This window comes from Equus caballus, chromosome 8, assembly GCF_041296265.1.
Source record: "Equus caballus isolate H_3958 breed thoroughbred chromosome 8, TB-T2T, whole genome shotgun sequence".
In the NCBI taxonomy this organism is placed as follows: Eukaryota; Metazoa; Chordata; class Mammalia; order Perissodactyla; family Equidae; genus Equus; species Equus caballus.
This window is the reverse complement of record NC_091691.1, coordinates 2,083,721-2,106,131: the sequence shown is the minus strand read 5'-3', so window position 1 is coordinate 2,106,131 and position 22,411 is coordinate 2,083,721. Positions and strand designations below refer to the sequence as shown.

At 41.5% G+C, this 22,411-nt stretch overlaps 1 protein-coding gene across 5 annotated transcripts in view; it reads right to left on the bottom strand.

Annotated features, from left to right (window-relative positions):
• Nucleotides 1-22,411, bottom strand: part of LOC100052724 (sodium/glucose cotransporter 1) — a 99,467-nt gene that overhangs the window by 11,039 nt on the left and 66,017 nt on the right. For all 5 annotated transcript variants that reach the window (XM_070276011.1, XM_005612352.4, XM_014742129.3 and 2 more), the window contains 4 exons: nt 17,861-18,081; nt 11,585-11,720; nt 8,748-8,855; nt 7,087-7,237 (listed from right to left, as the gene is read on the bottom strand). In XM_070276011.1, coding sequence (XP_070132112.1) covers nt 7,087-7,237; nt 8,748-8,855; nt 11,585-11,720; nt 17,861-18,081 — 616 coding nt within the window. The remainder of the gene's footprint in view (nt 1-7,086; nt 7,238-8,747; nt 8,856-11,584; nt 11,721-17,860; nt 18,082-22,411) is intronic.

Sequence of the window (22,411 nt, the reverse complement as noted above, 5' to 3'; positions counted from 1 at the left end):
CTCAGATATACAGTCCATCTGAAATAGATTTTTGTGTATGGTGTGAGGTAAGGGTCAATATTCTTTTCCCATGAGCAGCCAAATCACTCAGTACCATTTATTGAAAATCCTTTTTCCCTATCACTTTCCTGACTGCACTGCACTGTAATCTTGCCATAAATCAGGTGACTGTAGACCTGCGGGCCTTTTTCTGCATTCTGTTCCACTGATTTGTCTATACTCGTACCAAAACCACACTAAGTAGTATCCCTTCATAATAGACACTGGCGTCTGTTAGTATGGATCCTCCAGCTTTGCTCGTCTTCAAGAACTGCCTTGGCTATTCTTTGCTGTTCGCATTTCTCTATTAGTTTTAGAACTGGTCTGTCATTTTTTACGCACACAAAAAGCTACTACAATTCTGAATTGTAATCCAGAGTAATCCAGGATTACTCTGAATATGTAGAATAACATGGGCAGAACAAACATATTGTCAATACTCAATCTTCTAATTCATGGATATGGTATATTCCCGTACATACTTAGGTCTCAATTTCTCTCAACAGTGCTTTGCAGGGGCGGGCCCCTGGGTGTAGCAGTTAAGTTCAGCATGCTCCGCTTTGGTGGCCTAGGTTTGTGGGTTTGGATCCGGGGTGTGGACCTACACCACTCGTCAGCCATGCTGTAGTGGCAACCCATACACAAAAAATAGAGGAACACTGGCACAGATGTTAGCTCTGGGTGAATCTTCCTCAAGCAAAAAAAAAAAAAAGAGGAAGATTGGCAACAGATGTTAGCTCAGCATGAATCTTCCTCAGCAAAAAAAGAAAAAGAAAAAAGAAAAGAAAAAAACAATGCTTTGTAATTTTCTCACATCTTTTGTGAGATTTATTACTAGGTATTTATCATATGGTTCAATGACACTGTAAATGATAATGTGTAAAATATGATTAATTCTTGTATTTTGACCTTGTATCAGTCTTGTTAAATTCACTTTTAAATTTTAAGTTTGTCTACAAAGTCTTTTACAACAATTTCATTTCTTCTATTTCTATCTGTATGCCATTTGTTTCCTTTTCTCCTCTTACACTCTGGGTGGGACCTCTAGTACAATGCTGAATAAAGGTGATAGTGGACATACATGTCTAGTTCCTGATCTCAGGGGAAAAGATTTTCATTTTCACGAAGTATGAGAAATACTATAGGCTTTAAAATGTATATATATTTAAGAGTCAGAGTAATGGAGTTCCTCTAAATTCCCTAATTTGATAGGATTACAAAAAATATAGATATTAAAAATTTTAAATGATTTTTATCTAGTGTGATGACTGTATGATTTTCTCCTGTTTCTACTTAATGTGGTCAAGTACATTGATTTTTGAATAAAACGCTATTCTTGCATTCCTGGAATAAACCCCCGATGGTCATGGTGTATAATTCTTTTTATATGTTGCTGGACCTGAGTTGCTAATATTTTGTTCAAAATTTCTGCATCTATGTTCATAACTGCATGGTATGTATTTTACCATGTTTTCTTTAAGCCTTTCTCAATCTTATTTTAGAAAAGATATCTCTCTTCAATAAAGTTGCAGGGTACAAAATCAACATACAAAAATCAATAGTGTTTCTATATACTAACAATGACTTACCTGAAAAAGAAATAAAGAAAATCCCACGTATAACAGCATCAAAAACAATAAAATACTTATATAAATAAACAGAAAGATATCCTGTGTTCGTGGATTAGATGAATTAATATTGTTAAAATGTCCATACTACCCAAAGCCATCTATAGATGCAATGAAATCCTTATCAAGAGTCCAATGACACTTTTTTTCTGTGAGGAAGACTGACCCTGAGCTAACATCGGCTGCCAATCTTCCTCTATTTTGTATGCGAGATGCCACCACAGCACAGCTTGATGAGCGGTGTGTAGGTCTGCGCTTGGGATCTGAACCTATGAACCCTGGGCTGCCAAAGCAGAGTGCACAAACTTAACCACTATGCCACTGGGCCAGCCCTTCCAATGACACTTTTTATAGAAATAGAAAAAAATCCTAAAATTTGTTTGCAACCATAAAAGGCTCCGAATAGCCAAAGCAATACTGAGAAGGAAGAACAAAGCTGGAGGCATCACACTTCCTGATTTCAAACTATATTACAAAGCTATAGTAATCAAAACAGCATGGTATTGGCATAAGAATAGACACATAGAGCAATGGAACAGAGTTGAGAGCCCAGAAATAAAGCCATTCATATACAGTCAACTAATACTTGAAAAGGGAGCCAAGAATATTCAATGCAGAAAAGAGAGTCTCTTCAATAAATGGTGCTGAGAAAACTGGATATTCATATTGAAAAGAATGAAACTAGACCCCTATCTTACACCACTCACAAAAATTAACTGGAAATGGATTAAAGATTTAAGCATAAGATGTGAAACCATAAAACTTCCAGAAGAAAACACACGGGATAAGACCTGACATTGGTCTTGGCAACAATGTTTTGGACATGACACCTAAAGCACAAACAACAAAATAAAAAACAAACAAGTGAGACTATAGCAAACTAAAAAGCTTCTGCACAGCAAAAGAAACAATCAACAAAATGGAAAGGCAACCTACCGAATGGGAGAAAATATTTGCAAACCACACAGATGATAAGACTTAATATTGAAAATATATTAGGAACTCATATAACTCAACAGCAAAAAATCAAATAATCCAATTAAAAACTGGGTGGGCCAGCCCCAGTGACCTAGTGGTTAAGTTCAAGCATGCTCTGCTTTGGCAGTCCTGGTTTGGTTCCCAGGCGTGGACCTACACTGCTCTGTTAGCAGCCATGCTGTGCTGGTGATCCACATACTAAAAAACAGGAAGATTGGCACGGATGTTAGTTCAGGGCAAATGTTCCTCAGAAAAAAAAAAAAAAGAAAAAAGAAAAAGAAAGAGAAAAAGAAAAAAAAAGGGCAAAGGACCTGATAGACATTTTTCCAAAGAAAACACTCAAATGTCTAACAAGTAAGTGAAAAGGTGCTCAACATTACTAATCATCAGGGAAATGCAAATCGAAACCATGAGGAATCACCTCACACCTGTCAGAGTGGCTGTCATCCAAAACACAAGAAGTAAGTGTAGTGAGGATGCGGACAAAACGGAAACCTTGTGCACTATTGGTGGGAATGTAAAGTGGTATGGTCACTATGGAAAACAGTGTGGAGCTCCCTCAAAAAATTAAAAATAGAAGTACTGTATGATCCAGCAATTCCACTTCTAGGTATACGTCCAAAGGAAACAAAACCACTATCTTGAAAGGATATCTGCAGCCCCATATTCATTGCAGCATTATTTACAGTAGCCAAGACATGGAAACAACCTAAGTGTGGATAAAGAACATGTGGTATATATACACAATGGAATATTATTCACCCAGGAAAACAGGAAATCCTACCATTTGTGATAACATAGGTGGACTTTGAGGGCATTATGCTAAGTAAAATAAGTTAGACAGAGAAAGACAAACACTGTATAATCTCACGTCTATTTGGAATCTAAGAAACTGAACCCATAGACACAGAGAACAGATTGATGGTTGCCAGAGGTGGGGGTTGGAGGAATGCGCAAAATAGGTAAAGATGGTCAAAAGGTACAAACTTCCAGTTATAAGATAAATAAATCATGGAGATGTAAAGAACAGCATGGTAACTACAGTAACAATGCTATATTGTATATTTGAAAGTTGCTAAGAGAGTAAATCTTGAAAGTTCTCACATGAAAAAAATTTTATTACATAAGGTCATGGATGTTAATAAACTTGTGGTAATCATTTCACAATATATACATATATCAAATCATTATGTTGTACACTTTAAACTTATACAATGTTATATGTCAATTACTACTAAATAAAACTGGAAAAAAGGTGTCTATTCTAAGCAGCATATAGTTGGCTTAAAAATACTCTGATAATCTTAACCTTTTTTTCTTAGTATATTTTTTAATTAAATATATCTGACACATAACACTGTGCAAATTTAAGGTGTACAACATGCTAACTTGATGCATTTGTGGACTGTGACATGATGCCACTGCAGTGACAATTACACCTCTATCACGTCACATCATCACTCAGGTATTTAGTCCACTGACAGTCCATGAAATTACTGATATATTTGGGTTTACATGTGTCATCCTAGTATTTGTTTTCTATTTAATCTACCTTTTACATTCTTTTAATCCTTTTGACTTCTTTGGGGCTAATCAAATATTTTATTAGTTATTCCATATTTTCCTTCTATTAACTTGTTATTTGAAGATTCCTGAATTATTCTTTTATTGCTTAGTCTAGAGACTGCATGCATCCTTGTTATGTCATAGTCCGGAACAAGCTTGACTTTTACCACATCCCAAATAATTCTAGAACCTGAGAGTAAGTTCCATTTAGCCTCTTCTCATCTTCTCCTTATTGTCATATATTTTGCTTCTATATGTGAAAAGTCCTATGAACATTTTTTCCTTATTGATGTTTTCGACAGTCAATATTCATTTACAGTTACCCTTTGTGGTATGCTTCATTCTTCTCTGAAGTTCAGTTCTCCTGTCTGGGTTGCCTTCCTTCAGCCTGAAGAACCTCCTTTGGTTTTCCTTATAGTGAAAGTCTAATGTAATAAATGCTCTCAACTTGCATTTATCTGAAAATATATTTATTTCACCTTCATTTTGGAGAATATTTTTTTTAAAGATTTTATTTTTCCTTTTTCTCCCCAAAGCTCCCCAGTACATAGTTGTATATTCTTCGTTGTGGGTCCTTCTAGTTGTGGCATGTGGGACGCTGCCTCAGCATGGTTTGATGAGCAGTGCCATGTCCGCGCCCAGGATTCCAACCAACGAAACACTGGGCCGCCTGCAGCGGAGCACGCGAACTTAACCACTCGGCCACGGGGCCAGCCCCTGGAGAATATTTTTGATGGGTATTGAATTCTAGGTTGGCAGTTCTTTTTCTAGTACTTGAAGTTGTCATTCCTTTGTCTTCTGCCTTTTGCAGTTTCTGTTGAAATTCTGCTGTCAGTCTCTTTGCTGTTCCTCTGAAGGTAATGTGAATCATTCTCCTCTGGCTGCTCTAAAGATTTTCTCTTTATCTTCAATTTTCAGCAGTTTCACTAGAACGTAGTCTACGTATGGTTTCTTTTGTATTTATCCTGCTTGCAACTCGTGGAACTTTTTGAATCTCTAGATAGTTGTCCAGGTATTTGGAAAATTCTTGGCCATTATCTTTTCAAAATTACTTCTACCCAATTTGCTCTTTTCCTTCTGTGATTCCAATTACATATATATTATTATTCTGATTGTATTCCATGTGTATCTTCCTTTTTTCTGTGTATTTCAATTTGGATATTGTTGATCGATCCATTTCCAATCCACTAATTGTGTCTTCTGCCAAATCCAATCAGTTGTTAACCCATCCATTGAGTTTCCAATTTTAGATTATTACTTTTGGATTCTAGAAAATTATATATATTTATATATTTATAAATTCTAATTCTCTGGTGAACTTCTCAATATTTTCATCTATTTTATACACTTTTCCCTCTATTTTCCTGTACATATTAATAATCATGGTTAAAGTCCCTGTCTGCTAACTTCACCTGTGGGTCTACTTTTTATATATCATAAATTTTACTTATATATTATATACATTTTTACACATATATATTAGTATAAATACAGTAGTGATGGGGACATGCTTGCCCTGTGTCTTTCTAGTTTCTTCATTAAGCACGATGGAGGCTTTCAGGGTGATATAGATATATTTTATCATGTAGAAAGGTGCCCATTTTACCAAACACCTTTTCATCATCCGTGAATAGACACAAATGATTTTTCTCTTTTGATCTATTAATATGGTGAGTTATATTATTACATTTCCTAATATTGAACCATCTTTATATTTCTGGAAGGTAACGGGATATCATTCTTTTAATATATTATTGGATTGGTGTCTAATATTTTATTTACAACTTTTGCAGTGGTATTTAAAAGTGAAATATGTCTTTAGTTTTAATTTTTTCCTGTGCTATATTTGTTAAGTTTTAGCATCAATATCTTGAGCTTCATAAAATGAATGTCTTCCTTTTTTCCCCCATGTTCTATAACAATTTAAATAAAACTGGAATCTGTTACTTAAAATTTCTCAGTGTGCTTTTAAACCATCGAATGCCAATGAAATTGTAAAGGCAAACTCAAATGCAGGGGTTAGACACAAAATAGATGAGCAACATGCACACTGATGTGAGATAAAGCAAGTATTTCAGACATAATGTGGGCCAACTTAAATATGTGTGGTTGGATGTGGTCAAGGGGCAGCCCATGTGAAACCCTACGCAATAAAGACAGGGACCACGTTTTACACACATTTGTATCCCCCACCCTATGCCTTGCATAGTACCATGTGGCATCACAGTTAACAGCATGCCCCTGAGATGGACAAGTTCTCTTACTTAAGATGTGACCTCAGGTTGATCAATTCTCTTCTCTTTGTGACTTTATCCCCATTTGTACAATGAGAATAAAACTTTTTAAAGGTTGTCATGAGGACTAAATGAGATAATGTATGTAAATTTCCTCACAAGGACTAGTTTGGGGGGGTACATTAAACTATGCTCATTTTTCTTCTTTTGCTGAGGAAGATTCGCCCTGAGCTAACATCTGTGCCCATCCGCCTGTATTTCGTATGTGGGTTGCCGCCACAGCATGGCCACTGATGAGTGGTATAGGTCTGCAACTGGGAACTGAACCTGGGCTGCCAAAGCAGAGCATCCCAAACTTAACCACTAGGCTATGGGGCTGATTCCAAACTACGTTCATTTTTATCATTGTGATTATTACTTAATTTTTTCCCAAACAGAAGCAATTTTCTTTGTGATTATAAAAACAATACATCTTCACTACAAAACTGCAGCAAAACAAACAAACAGTAACCACCATACTGTGTATAAACAGGATAATTCTCCAATAGTATTAGAAGGCTAACTTTTTCACATTATACTATATTGTGGGCCTCATTTCACTGAGAGTGGCAGGAACTAAAGTGATTAGAGGAATCCTTTACCTGCCTGTCACCATGAGCTCCTTTTCAGTGGCCGTGGGCCGTATTCGGGTATAGATGTCCATGGTGAACAGGGTGTTGGCAGAGTTGAAAATAGAGGTCAAGGAGGACATGAGAGAGGCCGATATTGCGGACAGCATCAAGCCGCGTACACCTGGAAGAGAAGGGACATTCCCTGGGCCTCCAGCTCTCCAGTCACACCAGGAGATGCCTTAGGCCTCCTAAGGAACTTTGCCACATGCTAAATTTTCCCCTACAAAACATTGAAATTTTATTTGGAATGGAACTCCATCTGAGATAGATGAATGCATTATATTTGTCCTTGCTTTGGGACAAGACTTACTGGTTTCCTGCTGTGTCTTTATATAATAATAGGAGCTAAGATCTCTTGAGTGGTTACTTTGTGCCAGAACGGTTCAGCACTAGCCTGCACGACTCTCCCTGCAGCCCTGTGGGAGGGACACCATTGCCACCCCCTCTGACAGAGGAGGAGCCAGAGGCTCAGAGAAGGTTCCAACTGTAGGCAAGTCATGTGGCTCCCTGTGCCTCAGTGTTCTCATCCGTAGGTGGGCATAAAAGTAGCTGTGACATAGGGCTGTTGCTAAGCCTAAGATGAATTAAGTACATGGGTTGAGGCGATGCCCAATGCAGAGCACTGAACAAATGTTAGCTATAAACATAACAATCTAGTATTATTCCCCAAAAGGCCATCCTGTGGCAGGGATTCTGCTCGGTCGGGAGATTTCTACGTGTTGTTGGGAGAGCCTGAGGTTACGTACCCAGGGCCTGAACTGGAGCCCAGTCCTGCAAGGTTCCCACTGTATTCAGTGGGCTGCTCGGGCCAGGCAAAGACTGGAGTCCTTGGATTTGCCTTCCTTCAGGTGTCCCACAGCCCACTCTCACTCATGGAATTGGGGAACTGGGTGCTCTAAGATGGGCTCAGCTGGGGAATTCGGACAACTTCCTTCTCGAATTTGGACAGCTTCCTTTCTGAACTGTGAGATGGTCAGTATTTCTCTCCATCAGATTCCATCTATACTGTATGTAATGGAAATGTCTCAGCTTTTCCAGCCTAATGATCTCCAGAGCTGATATGGAATTGTTTTTTAACTGTACTGTTTGGCCATTTCCATGGGATTTGGGGAAGCAGGTGAGAGGAACGCACAGGCTCACTGTCATCTCGCAATGAACGTCATCTCACTGTTGGTGAACTGCCAGTCCCCTTGCCCATCCCACTGGACATGAGCTCATTGAGAGCAAAATTAGGTCTTGTTTGTCTGTGTATTCTCATGGCTAAGAACAATGTCCAGCACAGCCTGGAGGCCATCTGCAGAATGAAGGAGCAAACACTCAAGCTAAGCGGGGGGAAAGGAATAATGCAAATCATGCACACAGGTGGTGCTTCTGAGAGCATGTGTGTGAGGAGTGAAGAGGGAGGGGTCCGGATCCTTCCCTCAGGGCAGCAAGCCTCCGTCTACATCACTAACGTCCTCCCACCCACAGCCTGCCTTCTACCCAGAACCACGGGCTGACTGGTGGAGTAGACAAGCCACCCCTAGGCCCCTCACTCCCAGCCATCCACTTACAGCCTGTGGGCACGGGCTCCAAGGGGGACAGAGATCTTGGGGTTTCTGTGGCCCTCGAAAGCAGGGTCTATTTCTTACCATCGGGCAGCAGCTCTACCACCAGCACTGGGTAGGCGATGGGGCTACAGTCAGTTCTGGTGCCACAGTGCTTCTTACATTCTGAAGGTACAACACATGCCACTTGATCTGCAAAAAGATGAGTCACACCAACACGCTGGCCTGAGAGCTCTAAAATCTGAGCTTAGGGAAAGGGAAGCAAATTAGGAATCGCATGTGGATGTCACGCATTCTACTGGTGACTGCTCCAATTCATGATCCTACATTCATAATCCTTCAGGAGTGTGGGGTGAAGGTAATGGCTATGAGTTAGGCACTGAGGAGTCAAATGAATTGGTGCTTCTACTAATTCACTGCTTGACCCAAAGCAAGTCCCCTGACCTCGACATGATCCCAGCTAGGTGTCAGGAAAGCAGATGGATTCTTCATCCACATACTAATGTATGAGTAACTCATAACTTTACTCCTTTAGCCTGATAGAGGTGTTATTTCAGAGTATTTGGGAAGAAATTTTGGACTAAGAGAAGTAAAGGGACTGAATGTGACATGCCCTTCAAAGCCTATAAAGCTATAAGAGATATAAAGTTACCATATGAGGAGCAAACCCAAAAGCAATGAATCAACATAGACTAGATGGAGGCAGAATATTGTGCAGGTTTATGGGTAGAGGGAGCTATTTTACTGGGGACAGGTACGTCGCTTCAGAAGTGGTTACCAAACATCTAGAGCAAGAATGTAAAAACTCAGAGTGAGGGGCCAGCCCTGTGGCATAGTGGTTAAGTTGGCATGCTCCACTTTGGTGGCCCGGGAATTGCCGGTTCAGATTCCTGGTGTGGACCCACACGCAGCTCATCAAGCCATGCTGTGGTGGCATCCTACATACAAAATAGAGGAAGATTGGCACAGATATTAGCTCAGCAACAATCCTCATCAAACAAAAAGAGGGAGACTGGCAACAGATGTTAGCTCAGAGCCACTCCTCCTCTCACACACACACCAATAAAACTCAAGGGGGTGGCAGCGCTGAACATCCCTTTTCATCTGCCCACTATCCTGCCCCCCCACCCCCCGCCATCCCCACCACCATGCACAGTCTTAATCAGTGTGGTTTGGGAGAGGCTGGAGAGCCAGGCCTGGCCATTCTGGAAATTCCTTCCCCTTGGCCACAACCACTGGTCCCTATCACTCAAGTGAGTTCACTAAAATTCATCTAAGATTTTTTATGGAACTACTGGGAAAGGAAACACTCTTTCTGTGGGGGGGGTTGACCTGGCAGTACAGAGGCGTGGTTTTGCTGGTGACCATCTTGCCACAAGATGGCCTGAGGATGACACCAGCTCAGAAGATAAAGGAGCTAAAAGTGCATGTCATTTTCAACCAAGAACCCCAACTAATACTGTGGCCTACCCAGAAGACCAGATTCAGAGAATCACATCTTGACAGTGTCTGGCCCCAGCTCTGGCCAGGAGAGCGACTCAGAAGCTAGGGCCAGAATCATCTGGGTTACTAGAAAAGCACAGTCTTCTAGGAACATGGGCAGGGGCCAAGCTTTCGTGATAAACAGCTTTCCGGCTTTATATACCTGGCACGTGTAAATGGATCTGAGTCTGGCCACTTCTGAGGACTAGGGACAAGTGGTTCCAGGCCCTCCTCCACCTGTGCAGTCTGTCAATTCTATTCCCCTCTTGGTCAGAAGGCCGGAGGGAGTTTGGGTTCCCGAGGCCCACCCCAGCTAGGGGGAACAGCTATTCCCCACTCTTCTTCCCCCTCCCTTAGCAGCCTCTAGAGTCCAAGATACCAGATATTCTGCCCAGTCTTCTTTCTCAGTGAGCAGGGCAGTCCATACTGTGGAGTGGAGGTGGGGAGGCACGGCTGGGACGCCCAAGGGACTGGGTCCTAGAAAGTACAGGGGCCTATTTTCTGTTCAACGAGGGGGCACCGCCTATAAGACCCAAAAAAGCGTCACTTGACAGTTGAAGACCAAATCTGAGAATGCTGAAAGAAAGCACTCCTCTGTTGAAACTGGAAAGGAATTAGGATTAAAAAAAAGAGGCACGTCTCAGGGGCAGACTGAGGATGAATCAGGGTTAGAGACATCGACTGCGTACGTTACTTAGCAATAAAAAGCGCTCTACTTCTGTTTGGCCTTGTCAAAGCACGGTAGCAGAAGACTCCTGTGGAAGCCGCCTGCTTTGCCCCAGCGGCTGCACCTATCAAAGTACGTGCTCCATAAAGCTTTAATGAATAAACAAACCCAGTGCCCTGAGAGACAGTACAGCAAGTAAAACTAGGTTGAAATGGGGAGGAGATACATTCACAGAGTCATGATAGTTCATTAAGGGAAACAGGGCTGTCTTAATAGTATTTAATAGAACGTGGGCCTCAGTGTCAGACCCACTTTGGGAGTTGCAGTGAGCTCCCCCTCTGACGTGCCTCCTCTGTTAAGGCCACAAAACCCCACCTTTTGGGCTGTGAGAGCATCTGTCAGCTCAGCATAGCGCCTTGCACACGAGTGTGCCTCCCATGATGATGCCTGCGAGGCCAGGGGAGCCACTGAACCTTCCCACAGAGTGTGGCTCAGTGCCCCACAGAGACTGAGCCATGGCTGGGAGACGCATCGATCAGCTCTTTCCTGCCTGCACTTCTCTCTGGAATTTCTCTCCTGCCACCTACATCCACAGTCTCTGCCAGACTTCTGCTCGGCTACATACCTAATCCAGACCCTCTGGCTCGCAAGAAAGCAGTCTGGGCACCTCAACACTGGTACACTGTGGGAGACCTGATAACCCCCAAAACTCTCTTGATCTCTAAGAGAGGAGAAGTTGATCAGTGTGAACACAGCAAAATCAAGAATTTACCTGGGTACAAGATGCGGCTGATCATTCCCGGCATCACTATGCTGAACATGGGCAGCAACTTCAGGTACCCACAAAAGAGGCAGCCGCCTTTCACATGAGACATGTTCTTTCCTGCTAGGCACCGCTGGACAAAAATCTGCCAAGGAAACACAGGTGGTAGGTGGGGTGGTGGCTTTATCACAGTTATCAAGCCTGGGCCTCCTTGGCACAGATGCGACAACTGTGACCTGCTGCAGTGGCAGGCTGTGCCCTCTGGTAGGTTTTTGCTAAGCTGCTCACTTCAACCATCCAGGCATCTCCGGGCACCCAGGGCCAGAGGAGACGTGTATGGCCACCGAGCACGTTTTGCTCAGTGCAGAGCTGCTGGAGGGACAGGGATGGCACACACGACCTTGGCCTCATTGCTAGCACTGCACACCAATCACAGCGGCGCAGTGCTCACAAGCTTTCCCCTGGCAAGGACGAGACTCCCTCCTAGAGGCCACAGACGGTCTCTGCGGGGCAGAAGGAAGAGGGCCTTGTGACACCAAAGCAAAGGTGGGCCCTTGGCAGTAAATGAATGTTTAGAACTACGACCAACTTCATTCACGTAAATTGAAATGAACTAGTATAGACCTTAAAAATGCAAAAATCTCCTAGGAGATGTTTCATGACCCATTTCATGGTGCTACTGCTGTAAGAGACAGCGTGCATTCAGACCGAATAGAACGGTACTGCTTGCAGGTGGAGAAGCACTTAAGAAAGATCATAAAGACATGGTCCAGCGCCTCAAAACAATGTAGTCTTAATGTATACACTAAAATTACGCGCTTGAAGAACATTTAAATCATGTGAAAAAATGCTCACAGTGTGATGGTAACTAAAAGGCAGAGGATACAACAATAGCGTATATGCTGTGGCTCTACAGCCAGAAAAAAGCCCACAGGGATAAACCAACAGATAACAGTGGTTAATCCTGGGGTGGGGGAATCTACAGGCAGGATTTTCATTTTCATCTTTACCTTTTCTTTGTTTTCCAAATGTACTGTTTTAATAACAGGAGGAAGAACCCAGAAGGGTCCTGCCTCAGGCAACAGGCGCTGCTTCTCGGGAGGTCTGGCATCCTGCTGCTGGCCTCCCAGCGTATGCAGGCCTCCTCCGCTGAGCGCGCCGGGCAGCCAGGCTGCAGGCCCTGGTCTCTGCTGAGCCCCATGACAAAAGAGGCCGTCTCTCAGGGAGGGCAGCAGCAGCAGCAGGGCAAGGGCAGAAACATGACTCTTACTCGGAGGAAAGGGTGATGAGAAGGGTGTTATCACTCCCTGTAGAAAGTCCTAAGCACTTCTGTGTATTGTTGTATACTCCACAGAGGCGGGAGGGAAGGACTATTATTTAAAAATGGTGGTTGGCCAAGGGTTAATAACTGGCCTTGTGCCAGTTTGCCTCTTTTTTTTTTTAAAGATTTTATTTCTTCCTTTTTCTCCCCAAAGCCCCCCGGTACATAGTTGTGTATTCTTCGTTGTGGGTTCTTCTAGTTGTGGCATGTGGGATGCTGCCTCAGCGTGGTCTGATGAGCAGTGCCATGTCCGCGCCCAGGATTCGAACTAATGAAACACTGGGCCGCCTGCAGCGGAGCGCGCGAACTTAACCGCTCGGCCACGGGGCCAGCCCCAGTTTGCCTCTTTTTAATTAAAATTTTTCCTTAAATCATTTTCTTTACTAGTTAGGAAGTTACATATTTGACTTCTATGCTTTTAATAGCTACCCTTAAAGTTTCAGCATGGATACAACTTCAAGTGTAACACAAACCTATCTCCCCACCCTTATGGTCCGTATATTTAACTTCAAACTGTGGTCTAATATTTCAGTTTTGTCCTGTTTTTCACTTCCTGCATTTGTAATTATTATTATTTTTCAGCCAACACTTTAGATTTGCTCATGTGCCTGTCAACATCTTTGCTAACTAGTCCTCCTTGCTCTTTAGTACTTCCTCTTTTTTTTTTTTTTTTTTTGAGGAAGATTAGTCCTAAGCTAACATCTGCTGCCAATCCTCCTCTTTTTTGCTGAGGAAGACTGGCCCTGAGCTAACATCCGTGACCACCTTCCTCTATTTTATATGTGGGATGCCTGCCACAGCATGGCTTGACAAGTGGGGCGTAGGTCCACACCCGGGATCTGAACCAGTGAATCCTGGGCTGCCAAAGTGGAACATGTGAACTTAACTGCTGTGCCACTGGGCTGGCCCCAGTACTTCCTTTTTCTTTACGTCCATCTTCCTGTCTTTCTTTAGAGCAGGTTCTGTCTGTATTTTGCCCATGGATAAGAATAATACCTTCGCTGTGCATGTAATTTAAAGTTGATATTTTCCTCGGGAATTTGAAAATTTTACTCCTCTACCTTTGGGTTACCTTGTTGCTGCTGAGGAGTCTGTTGTTGGTATAACTCTCTTCTTTTCTAAGTAATCTTTCCTCTCAGGTGGCTTTCAAAATCTTCCCCTTGTCTTTGATGTCCTGGACTTTCATTATGAGTGTCTTGGTGTGGATTTTTAAATTATTTCTGCCTGAGATTCACCGGGATTCTTGAATCTGATGATTCTTGCTTTTTCAACAATTATAAAAATTCCCAGCCACTTTTTCTTCAAAATATCGCTTCTCTCTCCTTTTCTTCTGGAACTCCAATGAGATGTACTTTAATCCTCATTTTATCTTCCATGTCCCTTTGTTTCTCTTTCACACTTTCCATTTTTTGCTTTCTGGGCAATTGCTTCAGTTCTGTCTTCAGATTACTAATTTTTTTCCCCTTTGGCTATATTTAATCTGCTATTTTAACAGTTTCTGAGTTTTACATCTCAATAAATATATCTTTCATTTCTAGAAGTTTGAGTTTTCAAATCTGACCAGTCTTTTTGGATAGAATTGTGTTAATGTTTTCCGGTCCACTTTTATTTCTTTAAACATTTATTTTGTATTTGGTACCTAATACGTCAACTTTCTGAAGTCTGGAGCACTAATTCTGCTGTTTCTTGCTCACGGCGGTTAGACTCTTCCCTGTTTTCTAATTTTGTGGGGGGCTCAGGCTGAGCAGATTTATGTGAGTCCTGCACGGCCTTGGTTGAGGGTGCATCACTCCAGTGAGAAGTTGCCACTACTCCTGCCAGGTCAGCAGGTAACAAATTTTGGGTGATTTTATGTTCATTTCTTCACATGAGGTTACCATGACCACACAGGTAAATTAAAAACTCAAGACACACAGGAAGGCAGGTCTGCCACTATGAATTCTCAGAGGAGACGTTTCTGCTCCCCCTGGAGCCCAGGTTGAGGTACTTTCTTTCCGCTGTTGTTTCTCCTTGCTAGTGGGCAGATTTTTCCTGGTCTACATTGGCACTGAGGTCACAGCCTTTCAGGAATCCGAGGTCTACACGGAGCGTTCACTCTTTACTGCTCGTGAACTCAAGGTCTTTCTCCTGTTCTCATCTGGCCATTTAAACCCAGGCCTTTGAAAACCCAGCTTGTAAACACTGTGAGGGCACTGTCAGCGTCAGTGCCAGTGTCAGCTTAGCTCTCTGGATTTCAATTCTCTCTTTGTTTTCAGCCTCTGGAGATTTTCTTCCTTTCTTATGAGCTTCTCTGTGACCATAAAAGAAGTATGTTATATTTTACCCAGCAGTCGTAGGAATTTTGAATTGGGAGGTGGTTCAGGAGACCTAGTTTACCCATTGTCAGAAGTGGAAGGCCAGGGGCAACTTTTAAAGTTACGGTTATAGTAGAAATTGAAAAGAAAAATACGGATTTTTCTTATCTTTTAGGTAATAGAGCATAATTAAACACACAATAAATGGAGGGAAACAATTCAAATAAAAAACTTGTAGCTCCGTCTACACACGTACTGTGCTCCGGATCTCATCTCGCTCCCTGTCTCTCCACTCTGCACATCTGAAAGACTCATCAGTTTTGCTATGTGCACATCCAGTCCATTGCTTTTATTGCGCGCACAGCATTCCCCAGCATTCCCCTCCCCCATTTCAGTTACCTCCTTTATAGCAACTGACGCAATCAACACTGTGATCCATGTCTCACACAGAGTCCCTTATGAACTCGCATGAGGATTTCTCAGGTGGATTCTGAGGAACAGCACTGCTAGGTCACAGAGTACAAGACACTTAATTTCATTGAATATTGCCAGATTACCCTCCAGAACACACTGCACCAGTCTGTACTTCCACCAGAAGTGCACGAGGGTTCCGAAACATCATACCCTCCCCAACATTTGGCATTCTCAAGCTTTCTAATTTTTGCCAGTCTCATTGTGGTTTTAAATTGCGCTTCCCTGATAACTCTGGGTTGTATGCTTTTCAGCATTTGCGTTTCTTTGAATTTCCTTTTCTATAAATTGCCTGTCACTATCTTTTGCCCACATTTCCAGTGGAGCTCCTTTTTTCTTGCGGATGTGCTATTAGTGTCTCGTCCATTATAGACATTTCTAATAATCTTTTCTAATCTGCCATCTGTCAACTTTGTCTATGGTATTCTTTGTTTAAAAGTCCTTATATGGAATGTGATCAAATTGATATGATTTGTACTCCCCCCTCTGTCTCAAAAATATTCCCTAATGTTACCTTCCCTCAATCATATAATTTTACTTTTCACATTTAAGTCCTTCATCCATCTGAAGTCCACCTTTGTATAAGTATTAGGTAGGGATGAAGTTTTGTTACTCCAGATAATAAGCTGATTTTTCTAACAACATCAAAAGGTGTGTATCTCTCTCACTGATCCCTGGAGCCTCCTTGAATATCTATTAAATTCCTACAAGTACATGAGTCTGTCCCTGAGCTCTTCATTCTGTTCCAGTAGTCTATGCATCTGTTTTCAGGAATTCCAAATGTTTTTATTACTGCTACTTTGTAGATGTTTAAATATCTGGTCAGGCAAGTTCTCCCCGTTTGCCCTTCATTTTCAAACTTGAGTTAGCTGTTTGCGGCATTTCTTCTACAAAATGTTTAAACCTTTTTTATTGTGATATAACACACGGAAAGGACATTGTACCACCATTACAAAGCACGCTGTGTAACTACCATCCAAATCAAAGAGATGGAACACTCCAAGTACCCGAGAAGCCTCTCTCTGACTCCTTTTAAAAAAATTCAGGTGAAATTCACACAACCATATAATTACCCTGTTTAAAGAGAACAATTCAGGAGCATTTAGTATATTCCCAGTCTTGTGCAATCACCCACCTCTCTAGTTTCAAAACCTTTTCATCACTCCAGAAGAATACCCATATCCATTAAGCAGTCACTCTCCATCCCTCCTCCCCTCAACCCCTGGCAAACTCTACTCAGATTTCCGTCTCTACTGATTTGCCTATTCTGTATATTTCATATAAAAGGATTTTACAATAGGCGACCTTTTGTGTTTGGCTTCTTTCACACAGCATAAGGTTTTTGAGATTCATCCAAGTTGTAGCAAGTATCAGTACTTCCTTCCTTTTTACGGCTGAGTAATATTCCAGTGCATGGCTACACATTTTGTTTATTCACGCATTCACTGGTGGACACGTGGGTTGCTTCCTTTTGGCAATTGTGAATAATAGTGCTAAATGTGCCCCTTTTTAACCTCAATCCCTTCCCTTGCTCCAAAAATGAACACTTCATGACTGTTTTATTTCTTCCCTGTTTTTCTTTATAATTTTTTGCCCCTTAATTGGGTATCCCTAAACAGCAGAACTCGCCATCGCCTGTGTTAAACTTTATTCAAATGTAATCATGCAGCACCTAGCCTTCTGTGTCTAGCTTCTTTTATTTGGCATCATGCTTTGAAGAGCTGTCCATGTTATTGTGTGTAAGTGTACTTCCTTTTTCTTTTTATATTGGCTTTTTACTGTATGAATATTTCACAATTTATGTAAAGACCTACCATTGGTAGAGAGCCATATAATTTTTAGAATTAAGTTTGAGTCCTTAAAAAATCCATCTGAAATACTGATGGGTTGCGCTTAAACACTCAACTCGGGAGAAGTGACATATATTTTATATCCAAAAAATTGTGCTTTTTATATAATGATAGGGAAGAAGGAAAATAGTTGATGAGTTACAGATGGGACTGTGGGAGAAATTCCTTTTAAATAAAATTTCTTATAAAATTATTTAGGCAATAAATAAAAATTGGAAGGGAAACCTGATCACCGAGTACACAGAGGCCCACAGTCGCCTGCCAGTGCAGAGACGGTGGTGGAGCCTGGAATGCACCGATGACCACCAGCCCCCACCGCAGTCACTTCAGCTGCAATACGTCTAATTACCTGATTGGTGCACCAGTAGGACAAGGAGAGGATGGAGACACCAAAGACGATTCCAGGCCAGGGGAGATCTCCAGTGATGGGATCTCGGAAGATATGGAAAGAATCCAGGCGAGGGATGTAGCATTCCGGTTTGGCAGTCCAGTTTCCTTCCTGGGTGATCCTTGGCTTCGCATCTAAGTACTTATGCAGTAGCTCCTGGTATCCTCCTACTTCCTTAAAGGCTTAAAATATCATAAAATTTATCAGTACCTTAAAGTACACAATACATATGTCTGAAGAACCAAGACTGCAAAGACAGACCCAGTTTGATTGACTGTATCTAACACATAAAGTGCAATGGACTGACACATCGTTAACGACTATATGTACCTAAGAAAAGGTATCATCTCTTCCAAAGAGAAAGAAGAGTAGAGTGGACACTGGTGGTTGTGTACCCAGCACCCCCCGCTCCGTCTAGCTTCTGGCAGCAGAACCCCTCTTTCCACTTACAGTCCATCCTGTGTGGCTTAGGTGGGCTGTGTCAAACTGTCCATCATTCCAAACTGGCATGTGACCCAGGCCTGGCCAATGTTCTCTGTCCCCTGGGCAACAACTGATATGTCAGGAATGGACATGAGACCCAAGCTGGGCTAATCAGAATTTGTCCCAGGATCCTTCTGTTCAAGGAACCCAAAAAGCCTGCTTCCTTCCTTTGGGGTTCTAAGCTAGTATGGCAGTTTGAAGCTCTTTTGTTCATCTGGTTCATTCAGAACCCTGGATCTAGCCATGCCTGAAGGTAGTGTGCCCCTGGAATTTTTACTTATCTGAGCCAAGAGAGCACTTATTTGCTTACACTAGTTTTGAACTAAAGTTCTATCAAAAGTTATCTAAAGAATCTTGACTAAAACAGAAATTAACATTTGTTTTCCTGCAATGCCAGCAAAACATTTATGAAACTTTGTAGTTCAAATTTTCTTCAGAGTCTATGGCATCTCTCTCAATATCCTAAGTGGTGTAAAATCTCAACATTAAAGAAAAATATTTTTTAAAAGGCACTAAACCACCCATAATTCCACTTACTTAACTAAAAAGGTCTTTTATTTTGGCATATTAAACAATGTTCCTCTGATATAGACTTGATTTTTGAAATGGGTTCAGAATTTTTTGGAGTCAAGACTAGTCAATGAAAGGATACTCAGTGACTATAAAATGAGTAAAACATCTCATGGCACTTCTAAAAATGAATTCCATGTGGATAAAAAAAGGTGAAATACAAAACTACAAAGTTATTAGAAGAAAACAGGAGAATATCTTTATGAACTTGGGTTAGGGAATACATTCTTAACTAAGACACAAAAAGGAAAATGAAAGTTGATAAATTTGGCCTCAAAATTTAAAATTTATATGTCTGAAATTATGTTAAAAATTTGTTAGACTGAAAAAAAGAGATTTGCATTATGTATAAAGGACTCTTATACATCAATAGCCAAGGAAAACTACTGGAAAGGAATATAGTAGGAAAAAGAAAAGACATATGGTAGAGAATATGAACAGGGAATTCACAGAAGAGGAAATACAAATGGCCACTCAGCGCAGTCATGCGTCACTTAAGAATGGGGATACATTCTGAGAAATGCATCGTTAGGTAATCTCGTTGTTGTGTGAACATCACAGAGTGTACTTACACAAACCTGGATGGTACAGCCTATTGCTCCTAGGCTACAAACCTGTACAGCATGTTACTGTACTGAATACTGTACGCAACTGTAACACAGTGTAAACATTTGTATATCCAGACATATCTAAACACAGAAAAGGGACAGTAAAAATTCAGTATAAAGGACAGAACACGGTCCACCTGTAGAGGGCACTGCCCGTGAATGGAGGAGGCCATGACCTGCAGGAGGAAGTTGCTCTGGGTGAGTCGGTGAGTGAATGGTGAGCGAACATGAAGGCCTAGGACATCACTGGACACTACTGTAGACTTGAACGCTGCACATTTAGGCGACACTAAATTTATCAAATAAGATTTTCTTTCTTCAATAATAAATTAATCTTAGCTTACCGTAACTTTTTTACTTTATAAACTTTTTAATTTTTAAACTGTTGACTCTTTTTGTAATGACACAGCTTAAAACACAAACACACTGTATAGCTCTACAAAAGTATTTTCTTTCTTTACATCCTTATTCTATAAGCTTTTCTCTATTTTTAACATTTTTAATTTTTTTACTTTTTAAACTTTTTTCTTCAAAACTAAGACACAAACACACAGATTAGCCCAGGCCTACACAGGGTCAGGATCATCAACAACACTGTCTTTCACCTCCACATCTTCTCCCACGGAAGGCCTTCAGGGCAATACCACGCGTGGAGCTGTCGTCTCCTATGATAACAGTGCCTTCTGGGACGCCTCCTGAAGGACCTGCCTGAAGCTCTTCTTGGGGGACTGTCCCTCTTGTCAGAAATATGCCTGTGGTAGTTTGCTGGTTTCTTCATTTTTTTAATCACAGACTTGCCTGTAAGCAGATAACGTATCATAAACATTTCTATTAATGAAAACCTTTTGGTGTTGGGGTCTATGTTTTCAAACTTTTTAAGGAGCTTGTTGAGGTCTGAAAAGCTTCTGCTAAAGCCTTCACTGTGAGTTTTCTTGGCGGCTCTTCTTTTTCTTCTCCTGCACTTTCCTTTTCTCTTGTCTCTTCTTCAGCTACGCATTCCTCTTCCAGTTCCAACAACTCCCCATGAGTCAGCTCCTCAGGAACCACCTCTAGGAGCTCCTCAGTGTCATCCTCACCCACACCCAGATCAGAGCTGCTTGCCATCTCCACCACAGCTTTGCTGATTTTTGCAACCTCCTCATCCTTGGCAAATCCTTGGAAGTCATGGACGAGCCTCCTGAGTATCTTCTTGCAGAGGTCATTCGTGCACTCCTTGGTAACATCCTCCTAAGCCTGAGCAAGGCTCTTGATCAGTCATAGATGTTGTAACCCTTCCAGACTTGCATCGGTGTCTTCCTCAGTTGCAGCAAGAACCTGGGCAAAGGTCCTCCTCAGGTAGTAGGCCTTAAAAGCTGCTGTAACTACTTGGTCCATTGCTTGGATCAAAGAGGTGGTGTTTGGAGGGAGAAATGCCACTTCGATATTGAGATGAAGCAGCAGGTTTGTTTACCCAGCATCACCACAAACACGTGAGCAATGCATTGTGCTACGATGTTACAATGGCTATGACATCACTCGGTAATAGGCCTCTTTCATCCTCTTTATAATCTTATGGGACCACTGTCATATATGCACGTCCATCATCAACGCAAATGTCACTAGGTGATGCATGACTGTATGAAGAGATGCTTAGCTCACCAGCACCTGGAAACTTCGAATTAAAACAAAAATGAGGGGCCGGCCCTGTGGCCGAGTGGTTGAGTTCGTGCGTTCCGCTTTGCTGGCACAGGGTTTCACCGGTTCGGATCCTGGGTGCAGATACGACACTGCTCATCAGGCTGCGGTGAGGTGGCATCCCACATGCCACAACTACAAGGGCCCACAACTAAAAAATATACACCTATGTACTGGAGGGATTTGAGGGAGAAAAAGCAGGGAAAAAAAAAAAGACGACGATTGTTAGGTCAGGTGCCAATCTTTAAAAAAATGAGATGCCTTTTTTTCTTCACCTATTGGGAAAATTTTTAAAGTTTTAAAACATCAAGTGTTGGCTGGGAGGTCAGGAAACATATCCTCATAAATTACTGACAACGTTAGTTAATATAGCCACTTTGGAGAGGAATTTGGGGTATCCCTTGACAAAGGTGGGTTTATTCCAGGAATGCAAGGTTGAGTTTACATTCAAAACCAAGTCACTGTAATTCACCATGTTAATAGAATAGAGGAGAAAAATAATCATCTCAGTGGATGTGGAAAACATGCTTGACACAATTAAAAACCCATTCATGATAAACAATCTCAGTAAACTAAGGAATAGAAGGGAACCTCATTGGTCTGACAAAGAGCACATATAAAAAACTGACAGCAAATATTTTATTTAATGGTAAAATAGTCAAAGCTTATCTCTAAACTGAGAACAAGGCAAGGATGCCTGATGTCTCCACTTCTGGTCAACACTGTACTAATGGTCCTGGAAATGTAATAAGACAAGAAAAAGAAATAAAAGGTATAAAGTTTAGAAAGGAAGGAAACAAAAAGATAATTTATTGACCTGAGTGCTGGTTACCAGAGTGTTCACTTTGTGATATTCCACCTAGCTATACACTTTGATGTGTACTTTTCAATAAAAAGTTTATTACAAATACAAAAACAAAAAAGCTGCAGTAGATCTCTATTTGTTGACATAGAAATGTGCCTATGATATAGAGCCAGCGGTGGAAAAACAGGCTGCAAAATTTTGTTTTGCTTCTATTAAAATATATATCTCACTGATAAAAAAGTGTTTGCATAGACGAAGAATATCTCTGGAGGATATATACAAAACTTAGAATACTGGCTGTCTCTGGAGAATTGAACTGAGAAACTGAGGGAGACAAGTATTTCACTGTGTACCTTTCTGTTTTGTTTACTT